The following is a 21602-nucleotide window of genomic DNA, read 5'->3' as shown; positions in this document are numbered from 1 at the left end:
AAACCTCATAATTTTGGTGCGAGAGGCAAAAGGTGATACCATTTGAGCAAGCTCTCGATGGTTGTCTACAGCTATCTTTGACATCTGATGTTAGTAGAGCTACATCAACAATGTTGTGATATGAAGAGGATTTGGGAGAAATTTCTATTCATTTAAACCAATTTAAGTGATATTGCAATCTGATAGGCTTTGGTAAGCTATAACATCTTTCCTTGTCATGTTAGTCATAAACCATATGTACAAACTAGAAAATTTGTAACAAATAAATGCATTAGTTGCATACACACTCTCCATTCAAACTGATATAAAGTATATTTATATGAAGACTTCACTACATTTTGTTGACATGAATGGAAAAGAATTAGAATTGAAATCGAAGTAGAATAGGAATAGAAATCGAGGAACCAAATGCTTATCGTCATTTGGGTAATGCAGGAATGCAATGGAAAGGAAGAGGCACATTCCATTCCTTTGTTTGTTTCAACAAGTTTTATATGACTACATGGTCAATATATATGTTAAACCTATTAGTAAGATTGTATCAACTTGCTTACAACTCAAAACTAATCCTTAACCCAACTCAATGAGGCCCCTTGTTATTTAATAACAATAATAATAATAATATATTACATATCATATATCTTATATATAATATATAATATTCATATGCTATATAATAAGCTAATACTATATGATATTTTATATATATATATATATTAATTATATACGCATGATAATTATAGCTATTATGTACGTCATATATAATAAAGGCAATATATTTATTTTGTAACATCCACATCATTAGTTGGAAATCGTATAAACTTTGTACCCTATTTTGCCAACAATCTTCTTTTGTTTTGGTCCATTCAACAAACACGCTTGGGTTTGTTACTCAAAATTTATAAAATAGATATTTTTTAACCATAATACCTAGAAAGCTTCACTTTGCTTTTGTTACAAGAGAGATGTTGCTAATATTTGATTCAAAAAATATAAAAATTATTACTTATTCGCCGAAATATCTCTTGGACAGTTAGTTTTGAGCGGTTTTGCAAGAAATCTTATGGCATACTTCCTTTGAGCAAAAACTATTACAAATACTAAGATAATGAGTTGTCCAAAAGTATGAAATATAAAATTAACTACATATGGACCGATGTTCGCCGGAAATTTAAGAATGAAAAGTTGATTGTAAGCATTGCTAAATATGATAAAGTAATCAAAATAACCAATGAGTTATCCTTCAACCTATTTATAGGCCTACAAGTATTGTTATCAAACGAGTTAGCTGACAAGTAATTTTGAAATATGTTGCTAACTATTTGTTAAGAAAGAAACATAATAATTATGTGCAGTAATATAACCGCCATAATTTCTTTTTAACAAAATAACTCGAGGGACCAAATAATCAATGGCATGAATGGGTAGGCTGCATGCTAAGGTGGGAGGCAACTATGCAATTAGACTTTTTATTGATAGTAGAGAGATTGAGAATGAATGTACTTTTTATTGATAGTCATTTAACCATGTTTTAACACCAAGAAGCAACACAAGTCTATTGAACTCTTTTCAAATATTAGCGTTGTTAACTTGTATTAGAGCACTCTCATTTAGAACAAATGCAAATTATGATGATTACCTCATCTAAATATCACTTGATAAAAGGTTCTATACTAAAGATAAAGTTTGTTGGTAGTTGTATTAGAGATGCAGATCGATTGCAATCTTTTCACCTAGATTATCTTGACGAAAGTTGCATTGTTACATAGACTAAACGATCCATGTCGCAACTTTTATACAAAAGAATAATTGATCTTCTTTCACAACGACGATCATAGATCTCAAAGCATTTCGAACTTATCCATATAGTTCTTGAAGTAGCTATTACGCGATGAAATGGTAGATTCATGTGAATAAGATAAATCTGTCCTTTTCGAACGAAAGTCCATGTAAACCACTGCTCCAAAATTGTTATCCAATTATTATCATTTTTCAGCCATACTTGGAAGGATCAAACATGCCATCAGGGCAGCAGCTCAGAGAGGCGGTGCCAAGAAACCCTAATTTCCGCGCTAGGCCGGCCGAGAACGGGACCGGCCACGTGTAAACAGGATATAGGGATGTACTCGACAAGACAAGCCCTCGCCCGACGTATCCTCGAAACCGAAAGCGCCTCCCTATAAAAGCCTCTCTCTTGCTTCTCTCATCTCAATCCAATTCGACCCCAGGGAGGAAGGCAAAGATCTAAGCCGGCAAAAGAGAGGCTTCGAGATATCGAGAAAAAAGGCGATCGCTCGCTTGCTCGATCAATAGTGTTCTGCTTTCTAGGGTTTCTCTCCCCTTCCCACCCTCACAGCCGGTCTTGTCTCGAGATCCTCCGGGCCAAGACTTGATCGTTTTGGGGAAGGGCGGTGTTGGTGATTTTAATGGTGGATTAGCCTCCGGATTTGGGGTTTTTCTCCGGTTCAAGTTCCATTCTCGTGCTGCTTTCTGCTTCCAGAGGTATGGCTTCTTTGAAGCATCCATTTCTACTTTCCACTGTTGTCTAATAGTTTCTTGATCAAATGTCTTGATTTGAGATGAGTTTGGGATGCTAATCGAAGATATGGTGGTAATCTGGGGTTTGATTACAGGTTAAGTGGGGTAGGGGAGGTGGGAGATGGCGTCGCCGAAGAAGGAGGGTTTCTTGACGGATGAGCAGAGGGAGGTGCTGAAGATAGCGGCTCAGAATGCGGAGGTGCTGTCCTCGTCGCCGAGATCGCCGACTTCTTTATTGTTTTCGGAACACCACAACAAGGGCGGGGCTGGTGGGAAGGCTACTCCTGGCCTGAGGCATGTGAGACGGTCGCACTCGGGGAAACTAGTGCGCGTGAAGAAGGGTGGGTGACATTTTTTTTTCTTTCTTTTTTTAAAAAACAAAACTCGCGTTTATTTTAAAATTGTGGATCATACCATCATGAAGATTGCTTTTGATCTAGTATGTTTTGCGCTTTATAAGTTTTTAATTAAGATAAATTAGGGAACTTTAGAACTGATTCTCAGTGTACTTTCAGTTTCCGTTCTTATATTTCTAGTAAATTATAAATGTTGTTACTAGTGCTCTTATCTGTAAGAAATAAAGTTGTTTGAATTGCATAAGTGGATCTGTCGTTAAGAACTAGAACTTCTGACTTATTTGGTTTTACTTTGCATACAACAACACCCTACAGCTTAAATTTAATAAGCAAATAATGTATTAGAAAAACACATTTGAGCTTGTGTTCCTTTTTTTTTTTAGTTATGGCGTAGCAGTCTGGAAAATCATATGGTAAAAAGATAATTATTAGGATGCAAAAATTTATTAAACATTCAGCAATCTATTTTTTTTTTTTTTTGATTGCAATATACTTTAGTTGTGGATTTGTCTTTTTTTTTATGTGAAAGAACACATACGAGATGCGATCGTAATGCCTGGATGTAATCTGAAGCATGTCAAATGATTAACTCTGCATAGTTTGTTGGGGAAGAAAATTGTTGATGTGACAATATAGCTTGGACAAACTCTTGTTCTGGGTATAAATTAAACTTATAGAAGGCTTTATGGCTATTCAAGTTGATATTTGGGATCTGGGATGGTGAGTGGAACAGCTATTGTACCTATGGTTTTTAACACATCCAAGACCTTAGTTGTTTTTGCATTCATGAGAATCTCATGCATAAAATAAACTTTAGTTTTAATTAGCTTATTTGAGGACTGTAGCCTTATCCTCAGGAAGAGCTTCTAACGATAGTGTTTCAAGGTTTGTGTGAGGGCTATAAGAGACAATGCCATGGACCAACTTATATGAGGCATGTCACTTATATGTTGTTGCTCATCTATGGAAAAAGATACAGATCTTAGGCTTAATTATTCCAACAATCAATGTAAAGAAGACATGTTCCTTCTATTCCTTTGTATGATGTTAATGGTAATGGGCTCAAGTATGGAACATCATTATCTGGCTATCTTTAGGTCCTACAAACTTACTATCATGGTGACAAGAAACCAACACGAGCATTTTCTTTGGATTTATGTGCTTTGACATGTGTTCTAAGTCAGGAATTACTAGAATTTTTTTCCAGTTTGAACTTCTTGAAAAGATTTACTAGGTCTTTGTTAAGTTTTTTTCAGCTTAAGAAATCTTGTATAAGGTTCATCCCATCTTATGTTTCAAAATGAGCCAACCTATGGTACCAGTTGGTATGGGTGTGTACAGTTTGGCACATTACCACTCACTGACCCGTATTACCCATAGTGATAAGGTTCCTGCTGGTACCCTATATTGGTATAATACCATGGTACATATCATACTATGGAGTGACTGTTATGTGCTTGTCTTGATATTTCAAACCTTGAATTAAAAGACCATGATGGCTCATATGAGAGAGAGACTATGTGAGGCCAGCTATATGAACCACATAAAAAGGCCCATGTGACATGCAAAACATTGCATCTTATATGTCTTCTCTGTAATGCATATTCATTTGATTTTGACTGTTTTTATGGCTAATACAAAGCATTCAAGAAGCGCAATGAGACTTGTCTGAGAGCTCCATACTAAGTGAGTATATGAACCATTTAAAGTACCTAATTTTCTGGTACATACCTTGCACCTTTTTATATGCTTTTGTGGAAGACATACACATACCATGTTGATGGTTAAATGCAAGCAGTGGAATGGAGGGATGAATATTCTACTTGTTCTTTTGGCATGCTTGGGAGATGACCAAATTCCCAGCTTCTATATTAAAGGCTATGTTGTCTTTCACATATATATTGAAGCGTGTTGGATTGATACGAGGTTCAACAATCAACACTGTAATTGCTTAATATTTGGAATCTTAGGAATAAGAAATGCTTACAAATTTGGTGCAGTATGAGATTCATATACAATGCTAAATCCCTTATCTTTTATTTATACATGATTTTCTCATTTTCTAAATATTTCTATTTTATCAAGGAAAACTCATAAGCTTATGAATTTTCTGTTTGAGGCAAGTGCCTCACCATACTGACAGCCTGTACACTTTACTTTTTGTTTCCACCATCTGATGTTAATTTTGACCTTAGGCAGAGGAGCCTTTTTTTTTGTTTTCAAATGCAATGATCACATGATCTTGCTGGGTCATAGTTTCAGCCTGATTTATACTTTTTGTTTGATGGCATCTTGACATATTAGTTTTTGTCTATGTTCAACCATGTACCGGCCTTTTGAATCTCTCACTAGAGAGCTTGTCAAGTAGATCTGGATGTGCATGTATATGCAGGCACTTGGACATTTGGACACTCCTTAGCACTTGAAGCCAATTTGGAGGCAATACCATGATAATACATTCCATCGGGGAAAAAGGGGAAAACTTTTCCCATCCTAGTGCTCAGCACTTGTAGTAAAGTAAACAACTTATCTTAACAGTTAGGCTAAAAAAGAATAACCCCTTGCATTTTATATAGAATTGTAAATACCTCCCTGCATTTTGTATAGAATTACAAATATCCCCCTGCATGTCTACTCCCTGTAATGTCAATCCATCATTTTTCATATTGATGCAATGTGGCCCACCTTCCTTCCAGTTGGGATCAGGGCTCGTTGGAGGTGCCTATGTGGTATGTTTGAAGTGGACTTGTTCCCTTTTCCAAGAAGAAGGAACCTGACATGGACTCAGTTGAGTCCAAGTGCCAGACCCTAGTAACTCTTCCATCACTCTCACCACCGATTGCTGCCATGAACTGCCTCCTCTGTCGAGCCTATCTCTACACCCGCCACCTCCACCTCCTCCGCCATGAACCTAAATCCAAGAGACGCAAAAGTCAAAAACTTGAAAGAGTTTCAACTCCAAAACCTCGGATTGCAAAAGCATCAGAAGGCAACTCACCAACTTCTTAGGTTTCTTACTACAAAATAATGAACAGAAAACCATAGATCTAAGCAATATCAACTCAAATCTTGGACCAAATCACCAAAACAAATATAACCAAGAACTATATGTCTAGACAAATCAACACGATTCAAAAGTATCAAAGAAAGAGAGCATCAAAAAAGCAGAACCATGGAAAAAAGGCCTCACCATCGCCTTTCCAGTGGGATAAACCCCTCCTTCGACTGCATCTCATTTGGGGCGATAGGATCAAGCTGTTGGTAGCAAAGACCTTGCCATGATCTGCCACGTTATAGGCCTTCATGTTGGATTCCGGCATCGAGGAGGAAGACAAGGAGCCGAAGTTCAGGTTTGGATCGAGGAGGCGGTAGCCGAAGCACTTTGGGGAGCGAGGAAAGCTATCATTACCGGAGGCATGGTAGATGGGGAGATCGTTATCTCTGCCGCTTCAAGCCCCACCTGTGTCGAAGGCTTTGGCGAGGGAATTGTTGGCTGGGTCCTTGGAGTCCTCATCGATAGTGAAGGAGTAGGCGTCGAAGCACTACAATGAGAGGTGGGAGTCATAACCGAGGTAGCCATCATTGTCGAAGGGCAGGTGGATCCCCTTACTACCTCCTCGTCGTCATTGCTGAAGGTGTCGAAAGAGGAAGCTATATCTCTCGCTTACTCTCTCTAAGGTTGGTGGAAGTGGTGAAAGGAAGAGAGGTGGTATGGTGATATTTTTGTATAATGTGGGTCCACATGGGATTCTGTTTTCTCAGAGAGAAAAAAGAGTCCACCTCGGACAATTACTTTACATTACTTGCTATGTAGGTACCTCTGGCGAGCCCTAACCTGAATTGGAAGGAGGGTGGGCTACATTGCAATAATATGAAAAATGCAAAGTGGACATTACAACAATTAGACATGCAAGGGGTATTTGCAATTCCATACAAAGTGCAGAGGGTTATTTTTTTCGCCTATTAGTTATGCATAATGCAAGTATGCATGGAAATTAGAAATATATATTATAAAGCACTGGTTGCTACTATGTTGCATGTTTTTTTGGTTGCAATTCACAAACCCAACTAATTACCATCATTATGAGTACCCTGACTAATTACCATCATTATGAGCACCATTAGATGTGATCACTAGATAAAATCTTAGTAAGCTCAGGACCTAGAATAACTCCTATTATGCAAAGATACACACATTCAGGTAAATGAAAAAAAAATCTTATGAAGCACCGGCATGTTATTGTGTTGGGCGTTTTTGGTTGCAATTCATAAATCCTACTAATTACCATCATTATTACCATTAGATTTGATCACTAGATAAAATCTGAGTAAGTTCAGGACCTAGAGTCAACTCATTTACTGCCACATTCTCTCTCTCTCTTTCTCTCTTTCTCTCTCTCTCTCTCTCTCGTTTGGGGGAACAAGTTGTTCTTTCCCCTAACTGCCGGTATCCTTACTTAAAGAGCTTCTGCGACTTTAAAATTATCTTGATTTGCTAGAGGACAGTTTTGTTATGTTGTTAAAAATTCAGGGAAAGTTATTTTCTTCTCCATCATTTCAGTACATTTAGGATTGTGAGGTCTTGTTTGTTTAGACTTTAGATTATTGAATTTTTCTTGAATGTTCCTTCTTGCTTACTCTTTGACTGATTGGAATGGAATACAGCTGGGTTATTTCGGATAAAGAAGTGAGCAATTTCCTGCTTGGGGTTCTTCAGGGATTTAGGGAAAGGCAGTTGGCAACAAATTCAATCTGGTTAAGGTCATGATTACTGATATCTAGAGGAGGAATGAAAATTTAATAGGTTTCTTGCAAGCAACTTTTGACAACTATATCGAGCGTACCAATTATACTCTTAGGTGTTAAATGGCTCCCTTTTGGCATTGCTGGGTTAGTGAGATCATAACAGTGCATTTTTCTCGAGGTAAAGCTGAGTGAGCACCTTCTGTCAGAATGTTGAGAAGTGCATGCATAATATTTGTAATATTATTTGTTTGAAGGTTATTAGCAGATCATATATGTTGATGAAATCCCAGATTTAATGGTCAGATAGGATTGGATCAGCTCCTTGCTTCTATCGTTTCAAGTATTCATATATTTTCTAGTGGCTGGGGTGTTGATAAAAGCAGAAAAGCGTCATGCATTGGGGGCAACATGCATTGTCTAGATGTAACATCTGTCTCTTTTTCCTACTCTTTGTTCTGTCTTCTCATATTTTTCTTTTCTCACATCTATGCTTTCTCTCTTTCTCTCTCTGTGTGTGTTCTAATTATAAGATCTATGACTAGCTTCTTGTATGATGCCTTTGCCTTGTTATGCATCTCTTGCTGATACATGCAAAAGGAGGCTTTTGATATGCTGTGTTTTGAAATGATGTACATGCTGCAAATTTTTGTAGGTTTTTGATGACCTTGTTTATGATGCTCTAAAAATCTTGTGGAAGACTGTCCTATAATGCCTTGGTCTATCCTATGAAGCATTGCCATCATCCATTCTTTAGCTTCCCAAGGTGGGTGTTTAATCTATCTAGGTGTAGACCCTCGTGCCTGATCCCAGTAACAAGAAACCTATCAAAGGGCTACCATCAAAATTGTAAGAGTATATATTACCATGACAAGAAAATCTTGTACCATTTTCTAAGTATAATCTGTGAAGGTATTCTTTAATGCCAAGGTTTAGCTGAAACACCTAATAGAAGTTCCTTTAAAACATCTGCTAACAGTTTAACTAGTTGTCACATGGAGGCTATATGATTACAGCATGCTTATTCAATGTTGTGGTATCTCAAGTTAATACCAATCTTATGTTGTTGCACACTGTTGAGAATACTAGGGATTCCTGTGGAGCGTATTCCCTGGGTAAAATTGTTCCTCATGTCTAGTTGTAGAACACTTTGTAATCTAAGAAAAACCTGGGTGCTTTAGCAGGTTTAGGGGCATGTTAGATTGCCAGATATGTATTAGCTACTCAAACGAGTTGGACTAAGGAAGCGACAATACAATCATCAATTTCCTGTGGGTCCTTTGGGTGTAATCCCCTATGTTCTTCTAGAACTCAGTTTGATAATTAAAGTTTATGGACTTGAGTTTCTAGTATCTACTGGAGGCCCCATATGTAACATTATTCTACTCCATCAAGAACTAACATATCATCTGGTTCTTTATTATCTCTATTGCTAATAAATACAAGAGGGCTGAAGGATGTGGAGAGATAACAAGTTTGTTCACAGTTTTGGGGAGTCGATGGGCAAGGACACAAAAATGGAATAGGCAATCATATCTGTCCCAACAAATTACATGGCCGGTCCACATTATCTTATTGAAATAAACATCATAGACCAAAATGAGTAATGATGTTAGTTGTGCATCTGAAGAAAGGGGAAGTGGGCCAAGCTAAGTCAACTAATGCCCAAGATTGTTCGAACTTGGCTCTGGTAATCATGTGCCAACCTAATATATTTAAAAACAGTTTGTTCTAGGGATTCGTGAAAACCTGAGGTTTGTAGAGAATTTTGTGTGATTTAATATGCTGTTCAGATTGTCATAGCTGAGATTTTTATACTTCATTCATTAAATTGATCTTGATATCATTTAAACAAATCTAAGTAGTGCATTTTGTTATTAAATTATGTGTTTGTGTCTTTGGGAGGTTGGAGGTGGGGAGTGTTAGTAGTAGAATTGGAGCCTTTATTTTATCAGCATGTGCAGAATCAGCGATTGAACTTCTGAAATGGAAATCCACACATTAAACTTGACATACAATATTTGTAATGCCTGCAGTCCAATCTTATATTGGTTTAGAGAATTCCTGCTTATGCATCAAAAGGTTACGAAGTGAACAATTAGTGACACTATACAATGTTTTGATTGAAGGTCATGTTTAATGGTGTGGATTTTCGATTTAGATTATCCATCATGTTAAAAACTTATAATGCACGTGCAAATATCTGTGGCTGCTGCAGATTTCAAGATGAAGGATAAGTCTCAAAAATATTTAAGCATAGATTAAGTACTAATATGACTTCTTCATGAAATTGTTTAAGATTTATTTGCTATATTACGTTCTTAATCTTGAACAGCTTTTATTATGCATAGGTTCATAGAAATCCCAACTTGAAGAGAATTTCACCCTTGGCTCCTTACCAAATCCAACAACATGGAATCCCTTATTTATACATAAGAGAGAAATCTAATTAGGTGTGATATGGGAATTGATAAGTTGGGAAATATAGCTGCTTTTATGTATCGTTAGGATTTATGTTGCAACAAAAGAATTGATGCCTCAGTTGCGGCATTAGTATTATAGGTCATCTTTCTCTCTCTCTCTCTCACACACACACACACACACGGACACTCATGCACACACACACAAACACGTTCACTTGCTCGCTGACTCAATCTTCGCATGTTCACACATGTACATATCTGGTATCAATTTGTGTGATTCCTGTCTATTAATTAATGATATTGATTGTTTGCATTGGGCACCTAGGGTCAATTGGTCAAAATTTTTTAGGTACTAAATAAATTCACATAATTTGTCCTTTAAAATTTCCAGCAATCTACCAGTTCCAGTAATTGCATTTGCACTTCTTCTTTTGCCACCATACGAGTGGTTCAGATTTATTTTGGTAAACATGAATGGGATATTGAAATAGCTAATATTAGGAATTTGGGGTTTTGCAGTAAATTTAGGTAGTATACTTCCTTAAATGCTTTAAACTTTCTATCAGTATTGGCATATAATATATGAAATTGAGGTCACTATTCTTAACAAATGCCCCAAAGCATCTGTTCACTTTTCATAAGGCATGTGTATTTTGAGCTTAATCAAGCCAAACACGAGCAAGCTAGGCAGTTCTCAAGCTCAGCTCATTTATTGAGAAAACTTATGGAGTCAAAGATCAAGCCAAACATGATATTCTCAAAAACAGCTTCTTCAGCAAATTGACCCAGTCACCAACAAGTTAATATATTTGGTTGTGGTTCTGCTCTTCTCAATAATCAGCAACTTACCGTAAAATGGTACTCGATGAGTTTATAGTTTTGCAGAACATGTTTTAGTTACCTATGAAAAGTTTATGGATCTTCATGCTAAAACCATCCAGTCCAAGTGATTTATTTGAGGACACTCAAGCCATCCTGTTCTCTCTCCTTTTTTTTTTAAGACCACCTACTCAGTTGCTTATTCAGATCCTCTGCCACAAATTTTCTCACACTAAAATGCCTTTTTCACATGCCCTTTAGATTCTCATATTTTCTCTTGTCAATGAACATTATAACTAGATTGATGAATAATTTCACTTATTTTGAGGGCAGGTTCTTGTCTTTTTTTTTTTTTCTTTTTCTTTTTGCTATTCTAATTGCTTCAATTTGGCACTGGATAACTTGTATTGTGAGGATGATTCAGTTGTAGGATCTGGTCTCAGGAATCATGTATGGCCTGCTTCACTCGGATAGAGAAAACTAGAATCATCTAGGAAAACAGAATCATGTCGATATATCCAATGGTTTTCTTGGAAAATATTCAATATTATTAATTAAAAAATGATCACAATATGAAGGAATAATTTATCTGGAAATGCCATTCATTGGTATTTTTTGCATCGGAAAAGAAATTCAGTGCTTTTGAGTAGTACATGTTACCTTTTAGCAAATCCTTTGAATTATGTGCTTCTCCATGGTTATGGACGTATTTTTCTGGGAGGAATTGTTAGGATCAGTTTATTCTAGAGCCTCTAAATTGTCGTTTCCATGGTGTTGAATGAATGTGCATTCATTTGTGTGTTTGCATGGACTGCATCCAGGCACTCACCTGTTGTTTTGAATGAAGCTTGACCTTAGAACTGAGACTTATGCGCTAGGACTTACTAATTCTGTGTGTGAACCAACACTATCATCACTATGCACTGGCCGTATTAGGAGATGCTTATTGATGGCTGTGGCATGTAGAAATGATTGAGACTGGCTCCATTGGCAGCCTAACCAAGATGGTCTATTTTCAATGAAAGATTTGGGAATTTTTGACTGTTAATCCCCAAGAATGTTGCAAATTCAGCTATGCATTACATTGTGATTATTCAATTTAGTCACTAACCATTATCCTGTTTCCACCATATTGCTACAATGTCTTTTCTTTTCTGTTTGTTTCCAGATTGACAGCAGAGTTTGTAATATTATCTATCATAGATGGCCTTAGAAGCTTTCTATTTTTATATACCAGCAACGCTGCATCAGCTTCTGCCTACTTTTCTAACATGCTTTCGCTAATTTTGTGGTTGCAGATGGTGCTGGTGGTAAAGGCACATGGGGCAAACTGCTCGATACTGATTCTAATTCATGCCTTGATCGTAATGATCCAAATTATGACAGTGGTGAGGTATGGTCCCCCCCCCCCCTCTCTCTTTTTCTCCTCTCTCTGTGTGTGTGTGTGTGTGTTTGCACGTGGGGTTGTGTGCATGCTTGGGTTACTCCTTTTTTCAGTAACCCTTTCTCTTGCTCTAGAAAAATTTAATGTAGTGAAATATTCTCATACATTCACTTGTGGATCAGTCATATATGAATTATGCGTTTAATTATTGTAATTATTTGTGATGCTAGGAGCCATATGAGTTAGTTGGTGCCACAGTGTCAACCCCTTTCGATGACTACAAGAGGTCTGTACTGACAATCATTGAAGAGTATTTCACCACTGGTGATGTGGAGTTGGCTTCCTCCGATCTTAAAGATCTTGGTTCTGATGAGTACCATTACTACTTTGTTAAGAAACTTGTCTCCATGGCAATGGACCGGCATGACAAAGAAAAAGAAATGGCATCAGTTCTGTTGTCTGCTCTATATGTTGATGTCATCAGTTCAGCTCAAATCAGCCAAGGGTTTGTCATGCTTCTCGAGTCTGTTGACGATCTGGCACTCGACATACTTGATGCTGTCGATGTACTTGCCTTGTTCATTGCCCGTGCAGTTGTTGATGATATCCTACCTCCTGCCTTCCTCACTAGGGTGAAGAGAACGCTTGCTGAGTCTTCCAAAGGATTTCAAGTTATCCAGACTGCTGAAAAGAGCTATCTTTCAGCACCCCACCATGCAGAGTTGGTTGAGCGACGTTGGGGTGGTAGTACTCACTTCACTGTTGAAGAGGTGAAAAGGAAGATCGCAGATTTGTTGAGGGAATATATTGAGAGTGGAGATACAGCAGAGGCCTGTAGGTGCATAAGGGAGTTGGGGGTTTCATTCTTCCACCATGAGGTTGTAAAACGAGCTTTGATACTTGCTATGGAGATCCCCACATCGGAGCCTCTTATTTTAAAGCTTTTAAAAGAAGCAGCAGAAGAATGTTTAATTAGTTCTAGTCAGACGACCAAGGGTTTCTCACGGCTTGCCGAGAGTCTCGATGACCTTTCTCTTGATATTCCCTCTGCAAAATCCCTGTTCCAGTTGCTAGTACCGAGAGCAATTTCTGAAGGATGGCTCGACCCTTCCTTCCTGAAGTTGGCTAATGCAGATGTTGAAGGCAGAGATGAAGAAAACAAGAAGTTAAGAAAGTATAAGGAAGAAGTGGTGACAATAATACATGAATACTTTCTCTCAGATGACATACCTGAACTCATTCGAAGCCTTGAAGACCTTGCCACCCCAGAGTATAATCCTGTCTTCATCAAGAAACTGATCACACTTGCCATGGATCGAAAGAACAGGGAAAAGGAAATGGCATCTGTCCTGCTCTCTGCACTAAGTATGGAAATCTTTTCGAGGGATGATATTGTTAATGGATTTATTATGCTACTTGAGTCTGCAGAGGATACTGCATTGGACATTTTAGATGCCTCCAATGAGCTAGCTCTGTTTCTAGCTAGGGCTGTAATTGATGATGTGCTGGCCCCGTTAAACCTGGAGGAGATCAGCAGCAAGATCCCACCTAATTGTAGTGGAAGCGAGACTGTTCGCATGGCGCGCTCGCTTGTTTCTGCTCGCCATGCAGGTGAGAGGCTTCTGAGATGCTGGGGTGGGGGCTCGGGTTGGGCAGTGGAAGATGCAAAGGACAAGATAACAAAGCTTTTGGAGGAGTTTGAGACTGGTGGTGATGTAGGGGAAGCATGCCAATGCATCCGTGACCTGGGGATGCCTTTTTTCAACCATGAAGTCGTAAAGAAAGCATTAGTTATGGCAATGGAAAAGAAGAATGATAGGATTTTGGATCTGCTGCAAGAGAGTTTCAGTGAAGGGTTGATCACCATCAACCAAATGACAAAAGGGTTTTGCAGGGTGAGGGATGGGCTTGATGACTTGGCTCTTGACATTCCCAATGCCGAGGAAAAGTTTCAATCATATATAGAGCATGGCAGGAAGCACAGCTGGCTCCTGCCATCCTTTTAAGCAGCTGTTCCATCTCCTGATGCCACGGCCACCTGAAGCACCAGTTTGATTCTCCTGTCAATTCATGCACTCCTTCCTCACAGGACTTCTGCTGCTAGTGTTGCTGCATGTGCTCTGTCAGCCAAACATGGGAGGCCTCACCCTATTTTTTTTATGGTTTTGCACTGAGCATTTGACATCTATCCGCAGAGTATGAGGTAGCTGGTAGGGGTTGGTTTTGCTTCTGGGAATCACTTATTCTGCGTAGTTTATGCAATGAGGAAACATTAGACAAATGTTTTAAGGATGTATTGATATTGCCATGAAAAAGGTCTGGACCTGTATAAATTTGCCCTAAACCGATCATTCAGGATATATCCTTGCTGCTATTTTCTTTCAACCGTGTGGCATTATTATCATCTGAGCATCAGTCGCTATGAAGTACAGAAGCCCTGTGCTATCATGCATAAGATGGAGGGTTGGGTTGTGTTGATACTCGAGCAAAGCTGGATTCTAGGTTTTGCTGCAGATGGGATTGGTAATAATATGCAGCATATTCACTTTAAAAATTTATTGAATTTCTTGGCTCTGACATGATATTTCTATTATGCTCTACTGTTATGTGGGAGTTAAAATTGAAATCTTGCAAGCAGCCTGTAGACCTAGCTGCGAACTTTAGGTTTTGCTGCAGATGGGATTGGTAATAATATGCAGCATATTCACTTCAAAAATTTATTGAATTTCTTGGCTCTGACATGATATTTCTATTATGCTCTACTGTTATGTGGGAGTTAAAATTGAAATCTTGCAAGCAGCCTGTAGACCTAGCTGCGAACTTTAATCCGCTCGTCGGAAACTTTTTTAGATGATGCAATTGATGCATGCTAAATTTATATCTAATAGATGACTAGGCATGAATCTGAGCTTTTCCCCTCCATTTTTGTAAAGCCCTGCCGTCATGATTCTTTTTTTTTTTTTTTGACGGTTGATCGGGTTGTAGTCACAAAATAGTCTTCGGCTTTTGACATGTTAGTTTTTCCCAAAACAATATCAGAACAGCCCTGCTTTTCTTATCAAAACACATGGAGAACTAGATTTTTGGTTAGCTTGACAAAGTAGTATCTATTATTTAGCTAACGATTTCAGTAGATCACCTTCTACTTGATGGTTATATGATACAGTTTTGAAAAGGAACTTTTAAAGGAGTAGGTTTAAGTGGATCTGAACTTAGTCTCAGGTAAAGCTATCAAGAATCTTTACTACCAAGGTGAGAGGGCATTTACAAATAATAAATAAACAAACAAGCAAACAAATAAACAAATAAATAAATAAAATGAACTCCTTGAATTTTATTATGATATGGAATGCCATGTAAAACTAATAGATTTAATTACTTATTCCGGAGTCCTTAATTTGCTGATTGATAGACTACTACAAACATATATTTTTGTATAGTAAAGGTGATCCAATGTATACCAAAAAAAATTAAAAGAGGGCGATCTAATAAAAGTGCAGTGTACACTATCAACATTTACCAGAATAGATAAAAGAAAGTGTGAAAAGAAGAATGTTGTGAAATCCTCATTTGTAGTCAATTACCCTCCGCGAAGGTGCAAGTTGCTTTAAAGATAGTCTCGAATTTCCAGGTACAAAAGATATAACCATTAAGATGAGTCCTAGTTCATGAAGATAGGATCAGGTATGATGTAGAAGAAGATTATAAGCTAGGCATCTTGTGGTTGAACGTTTATAGTTGTTTTTAGTTCACGTAGGTAGATGTTTATAAGCTAGGTATGATGTGGAAGAAGGTTATGAGCTCCCACATGCATCAGCCATCTATAATAGATCCTGGATTATGAATTCAACACATATCTTAGTCTCCATTATCGACCCATTAAAGTTGATTTCAACCATTCCATGGGAAGATGATAATTATGAAATAAGTCTGGACAGGGGTTGCATATTTCACATGAAAGAATGATTCCCTTTCTTCAGATGAATCCACCGTTGGATCATGCAATGGCATTTTGAGATCCATGCATGCGGATGGATGAAGAAGTTTAGAGTGCTTTATAATCTATATTCAATAGTCAACATCTTGAAAGAAGATCAATCATTCTTCTAGACGAAATATACAACCTGAATCCATAAGTTTGAGTAGAGTAGCCAAGAAACTCATACGAACATAATATTGTTTAGAATTTCTATTTCTTTTGATTCTCGTATCTCTATCAAGAAAGATGAAAGAAAGAAATACATGTCAAAAATTTTAAAAAGTAGATAAGTTCTGTACGTCTAGATGTCACCACTAAAATCACTTCTACAATAAATCGCCAAAACCCTGCTTAGCTCAGTTGTAATTCTCAGGGAAAGATACAAGATAAGTGCCTCTATCTGAATTAGGTGCACATTTATTAAGGCACACAAATGATGAACAACTCAAACTAAAGGATCACAACCATCCATACTAACTTTACATGTGATCAGATGCCAAACTCTAGCCATTAAAAACCCAGGCTAGTTATAATTTGAAGTTTGATCCATGTAATCCAAATCCAATCTATGGGATGCCAGTGACTTTTAGCTGGTCCTGCGTAGTTTTTCGTGAATTCTTCAAGTGCCAACCACGAGTTGGTCGCAGGTTTGACTCCACCACAAGAAGTTGCACCCTCAAGTCTAGAGCTGGTCCACGGTGGGGTCAAAGCAAATCCAACGGTGTTGAAACTCGTAAGGCGGGATTTACGAGGACGCGAGAAAACCGTGGACGGTTGGGGAGGCCCGGATATAAGGGAAGCCAGGAGATAAGTTCGCAGTTATCAGATTTATTTGTTTTCGAGGAAAAAAAAAAAGGTTTCCCATTTAGATGGAATTCCTCTCTTTGGTTGACCCAAGATACTGAATTTCTTAAATGGTATTGTGCTCATATTAGTATTCTTCCCTAACCCTCCTCCTATAACTATATCTATTTCTACTTTCCTTCGTTAATGATCTCCAGTGACGATCCATCTGCCTCTGCCGATTCGCGTGATCTTATATTCTGTTGGATTTCCGTTTGCTTGATCCTAAATACCAAGTTTGTAGTTAATAGATTTCACTGCTTGGTTTTTTTTCATATTAATTTTTTTCTTTTTTTGCTTTTTCCAAAAATGATATTGTTCATATCACACGTGATTTAGTTTAACATAGTAGAAATTATTTTATATTTGGTCTCTGTATTTGTTTCCTTTTTTTCTCATTGTAAAGGGTATTATTTATGGCTTTAAAAATCTGTTCTTTTTTGTTTTTTTTTTCATATAGATTCAACTCTCCAGCATTGTGCAAATCTTTTCATAGCGATCAAAAGTGAGTGTTGCAATTTTAAATGCATTATATTGAGCCTGCTGCTGCTGTTGTTTTGATGATGATTATTTTTTTGGTTTGAAGTTGCAGTTTGAAACACTGTTTTTAAGTTAGCGGCACGGCCATGGACACCACCATCACTACTACGGCTGAGGCAGCGCCTTCAACAGAGAACCTTGAGATCATAGACCAGCCGCTCTCGCTCCTCTTCCCCGCCCTCCAACGGCGACTGCAGCGCCATGGCTTAGGCGACTCCGTCCCCGGGGAGTTCCCCTTGGCGGCGAACCCCTCCATGGTCCTCCATATCCTCACTTCTTGTAACTTCGATCCGCAGGATCTTGCGAGGCTTGAGGCAAGTAGCCATGTTTTCCATTTCCCAGTGTTGGAATTAGCAATGCTTCTGCTGCTGATCGATCTCTGTGGTTGGTTGTTGCAGGCCACATGTTCCTTCTTCAAGCAGCCTGCCAATTTCGCACCTGACTTCTCTTTATCCCTGCCTGAGGTTGCTGCATTGGATATGTGCCTCAAAAGGACCATCTTTAAGGCAATGGTGGAAGAGGAAAGGGAAGTACTTAAGCAGCGATGTGGTGGTTCTTGGAAGCTGGTCTTAAAGTTTTTGCAGGCGGCTGAATCTTCTACACGCAGAGGGAAGTCTCAGGCAATTGCAGGCCCTGGCCACAGCATTGCCGTGACCTCCAGCGGTGCGGTCTATTCCTTTGGTGACAATAGCTCGGGGCAGCTCGGCCTCGGCACTTTAGAGAATCAAGCACGGCCGCAGCTAATCAGGTGCTTCTAAAATTTCCTCCTGTTGGTTTATGAACACATTTAGGTAGAAAGAGATTATAGAGAACAAAACATTTGGTGGTGGTTGACAGATCGCTGCAAGGCATTCGAATAATTCAAGCAGCAGTGGGAGTGGGCAAGACGGTGCTGGTCAGCGATACCGGGCGAGTTTATGCATTTGGGGAGGACAATTTTGAAGGAGAAGCAGATTTGCAGAATCATGAGTTGAAGCTTGTTGCAGAGCCTCGGCTAGTGGAATCTTTGAAGGATATATTTGTTGTTCAAGCAGTAATGGGTCGCTTATTCCCTGCAGTTCTCTCTGGGGAAGGCAGGGTGTATACTTTATGCTGGGGAGCTTATGAAAAGCTAGGCCACCATACTGATTCGAGCGACCGAGAGCCCCGTCCTCTCCTGGGTCCTCTCGAGAATTTACCTGTGGTTCAGATTGCTGCTGGCTATTGCTACCTTGTAGCACTTGCTTTTCAACCTAATGGCTTGTAAGTTTTCTTGAAAGTTATATGCTTTCAACTTCAGATATAAGAAGAACATATTATGAAACAAGATTTCTAATATAAGAAGAACATATTATGAAACAAGATTTCTAACAAGGGGAGTTTTAAATACTGGCAATCAAATTCCTTCACACTTTGTCTTTCTATGTAGTGTGCTTGTAAAGAGCTGATCTTTCTCATACGTCATTATACAAAAACTTGATCTCTTCGGCATTGCTGAAATTCTTCAATAATCATGCACTTGAATGGAACTTCATACAGCATGACAGTATGTTAGAATGCTTTATATCATTCTCTCTGACATCAGTAAATTAATTTTCATTGAAGGAGTATTTGGCAGTAAATTAATCGTTCGTTGTTTCCATTTCTTCCCCTCTCAAACTAAGAGCACTATGAGGAAGAAATCCAAGATTGTTGCTTGCACTCCACAATCTGTAGGGGCCTTTGCTCCCCAATTTTGTCAGAATTCACCTCACTTTTCAGTGTAATGCAGGTCTGTGTACACTGTAGGCTGTGGATTGGGAGGAAAGCTAGAACATGGTTCCACAGCTCATGAGAAGTACCCGAGGTTGGTCGCGCATTTTAACACTTTGAACCTGCAGCCTGTCTGCCTTGCAGGAGGAAGCTGGCATGCTGCTGTTGTGGGACGAGACGGGCGGGTATGTACTTGGGGCTGGGGGAACTGTGGCTGCCTGGGCCATGGCAATGAAGATTACCAGGCTCTTCCCAAGGTAGTGGAAGGCCTGAGCCACATTAAGGCAGTCTATGTTGCAGCAGGCGATTCTACCACTTTTGTGGTCTCTGATGCTGGGGATATCTACTCATTTGGGTATGGAGAATCCTCAAATCTGGGTCACATAATTGGAGCTCGTGGACAGGTTTGTATGCTCATTCTACTTGTTTTACTTGCTTTCCTTGTGTTTTTGAGGTGCAGATGAACATGTTCTAGTAGTGCAGTAAAAGAGTGAGCATCACCAATCATTTGTAGGATAAGCTTTCTAGAACTATATGTACATGGGAGAATTTCTTTCTGAAGAAAAACATATGAAAATTTTCTCCATAAAAAATATAGCTATAGAATTTCATTTGCATTCTGCAAAATGAAACAGAGTGGTCGATTCATCCTTTTTCGTTCAGAAAGTATAGTTTTAAATGGAAATGAACAATGAGGACCAGAATCATCATTGATGCCTCAGTAGGTACAAGAGCAATACCTACTTTAAGTGAAATGGTCTTCAGCTCTTGCTGATCTTGTCATATTCTCTTATGCATGAAATTTGTGCATTTCACATTCTTTTTGACTCGAAAAAATAAAATAACTGCATGTAAGATGCTATGAAGCTCGGTGTTAGACATTTCTAATCCATTCGTATGAAAATTTGCATTTATATGCAGAATATAGTGAATATATTTACATTGAATGAATACTCCTTTTCAGTTTTGATTTTAAATCCATACTGAACTTTTTCGAAATTCCATAATTTTGCTCAGACTGCATTTTCTTGCTCTTAATGACCATTATTGCCTGCATTTTAACATCCTTGACTTGAGCATGCAGATTGCATCATGCACATATATCTGATGATTGATTTCCATATTGGACTTAACATCCAATTTTCTGTTTTGAAGCAATGTAATCAAGCACAAGCACCAATTTAGTTTCCTTAGATGTTGCTGAACTTTGACATATTTTGATGCAGGATTATAGTCCCATAATTCTAACAAAGCCAAAGCTGGTTACCTCGCTCAATAAAGTCACTGAAAGGATCGTGCAGATTGGCCCTACGAACTCATCAAGTTGGACTGCAGATGTGCACACATTTGTACTAACAGAATCAGGGAAGCTTTATGCCTTTGGATCAGGAAACAAGGGTCAGCTGGGCATTGAATTCTCTGGGCAGCCGGGCATGAAAGCTAAACCAGAAAGGGTCCAGATCGATCTCAGTTAGTTCCCGAGGTCTCTGATACTAAGCATTTTGTTCATTCTTTTTTGCTTCCTTAGGTTTCGTATCATATGGACCATCATTACCAGCCAGGACTACAACTTCTTAGTTCATATGCTTATAGTGCTCTCCGACCGTATGTTTAAATTTGAGTTCTTTCTACATGTAAATGTGAAAGATCTCTAATTCAGTTTATTAGCAATAGCTAGAAGCAGGCGAGAATAAACTTGTTGCCCTCATGCTTTTTCTCCAAGAAGGCCTTTGTAGAGTACATTGCTCTACAAAGGGCCAGATGCAGCAGCAACTAATCACAATTATAATTGAATCAGGGACTATGTGAACTTGTACTCCATGATGATCATGGTTTGGACTGAATTCCAATCAGCGGCATTACATTTTAGAATATGAATATAACTCTAATGCTTCAGAATCTATGACACTGCTGAGTGATTGTACAACAGAGCAACCATATTGTCGTGGAATGCCAAAATAATCATGAAGTCTGTATTCTGGCTGTTTTATTTGCTATGGAGCAAGCCTGTCTTCTGATACTGGAGCAAAGAGGAGTTCTGGTGATTTTTCTTTTTGATTGTTATTCTGATATCAGTTGAGCTGAGGGGAAAGCTTTGCAACCACCATTCTTAATGTCAAGAGCTTTTAAATTGCCATTATAGAGACACCAACCTCCTATGATGACCTTGTAATGGTTAATGATGTTTAAACCCCATTGCCTCCATGTTCTGCTGACCTTTTAGGCAAAGACTGATGAATGCTAGG

General features: G+C 38.5%; 2 protein-coding genes across 3 annotated transcripts; both read left to right on the top strand.

The window, feature by feature from the left end:
• The first annotated feature begins 1906 nt into the window (after positions 1 to 1906).
• On the top strand, positions 1907 to 14648 carry LOC103712454 (MA3 DOMAIN-CONTAINING TRANSLATION REGULATORY FACTOR 1-like). The gene is made up of 4 exons (XM_008798982.5): positions 1907 to 2502; positions 2634 to 2879; positions 12178 to 12272; positions 12494 to 14648. The coding sequence occupies exons 2-4, from the start codon at positions 2660 to 2662 to the stop codon at positions 14267 to 14269; spliced, it is 2091 nt and encodes a 696-aa protein (XP_008797204.3). The 5' UTR covers positions 1907 to 2502; positions 2634 to 2659; the 3' UTR covers positions 14270 to 14648.
• Positions 14649 to 14788: 140 nt separating this feature from the next.
• Positions 14789 to 21259, top strand: LOC103713589 (ultraviolet-B receptor UVR8-like). 2 transcript variants are annotated; one of them, XM_088706387.2, is made up of 6 exons: positions 14789 to 17590; positions 17672 to 17939; positions 18024 to 18373; positions 18463 to 18867; positions 19376 to 19760; positions 20583 to 21259. In XM_088706387.2, the coding sequence occupies exons 2-6, from the start codon at positions 17712 to 17714 to the stop codon at positions 20829 to 20831; spliced, it is 1617 nt and encodes a 538-aa protein (XP_088562513.1). In that variant the 5' UTR covers positions 14789 to 17590; positions 17672 to 17711; the 3' UTR covers positions 20832 to 21259. The 2 variants fall into 2 exon arrangements, with proteins under 2 accessions (XP_088562513.1, XP_026662702.3); XM_026806901.4 differs by having other exon boundaries at positions 14789 to 18373.
• The last annotated feature ends 343 nt before the right edge of the window (positions 21260 to 21602 follow it).

This window comes from Phoenix dactylifera, chromosome 11, assembly GCF_051530095.1.
Source record: "Phoenix dactylifera cultivar Ajwa chromosome 11, Ajwa_hap1_PhDact_Kaust_v1.1, whole genome shotgun sequence".
Lineage (NCBI taxonomy): Eukaryota > Viridiplantae > Streptophyta > Magnoliopsida > Arecales > Arecaceae > Phoenix > Phoenix dactylifera.
Note: the sequence above shows the minus strand (reverse complement) of the source record. Positions and strands in the feature narration are given on the sequence as shown.

Excerpts from the sequence above, each read along its gene's own strand:
- LOC103712454 (XM_008798982.5), top strand. The coding sequence starts at position 2,660 with ATGGCGTCGCCGAAGAAGGAGGGTTTCTTGACGGATGAGCAGAGGGAG. Across the intron at positions 2,880-12,177 it reads ACTAGTGCGCGTGAAGAAGG|ATGGTGCTGGTGGTAAAGGC; the intron begins GTGGGTGACATT and ends TTGTGGTTGCAG. Across the intron at positions 12,273-12,493 it reads CAAATTATGACAGTGGTGAG|GAGCCATATGAGTTAGTTGG; the intron begins GTATGGTCCCCC and ends TTGTGATGCTAG.
- LOC103713589 (XM_026806901.4), top strand. The coding sequence starts at position 17,712 with ATGGACACCACCATCACTACTACGGCTGAGGCAGCGCCTTCAACAGAG. Across the intron at positions 18,374-18,462 it reads GCACGGCCGCAGCTAATCAG|ATCGCTGCAAGGCATTCGAA; the intron begins GTGCTTCTAAAA and ends GGTGGTTGACAG. Across the intron at positions 18,868-19,375 it reads GCTTTTCAACCTAATGGCTT|GTCTGTGTACACTGTAGGCT; the intron begins GTAAGTTTTCTT and ends AGTGTAATGCAG.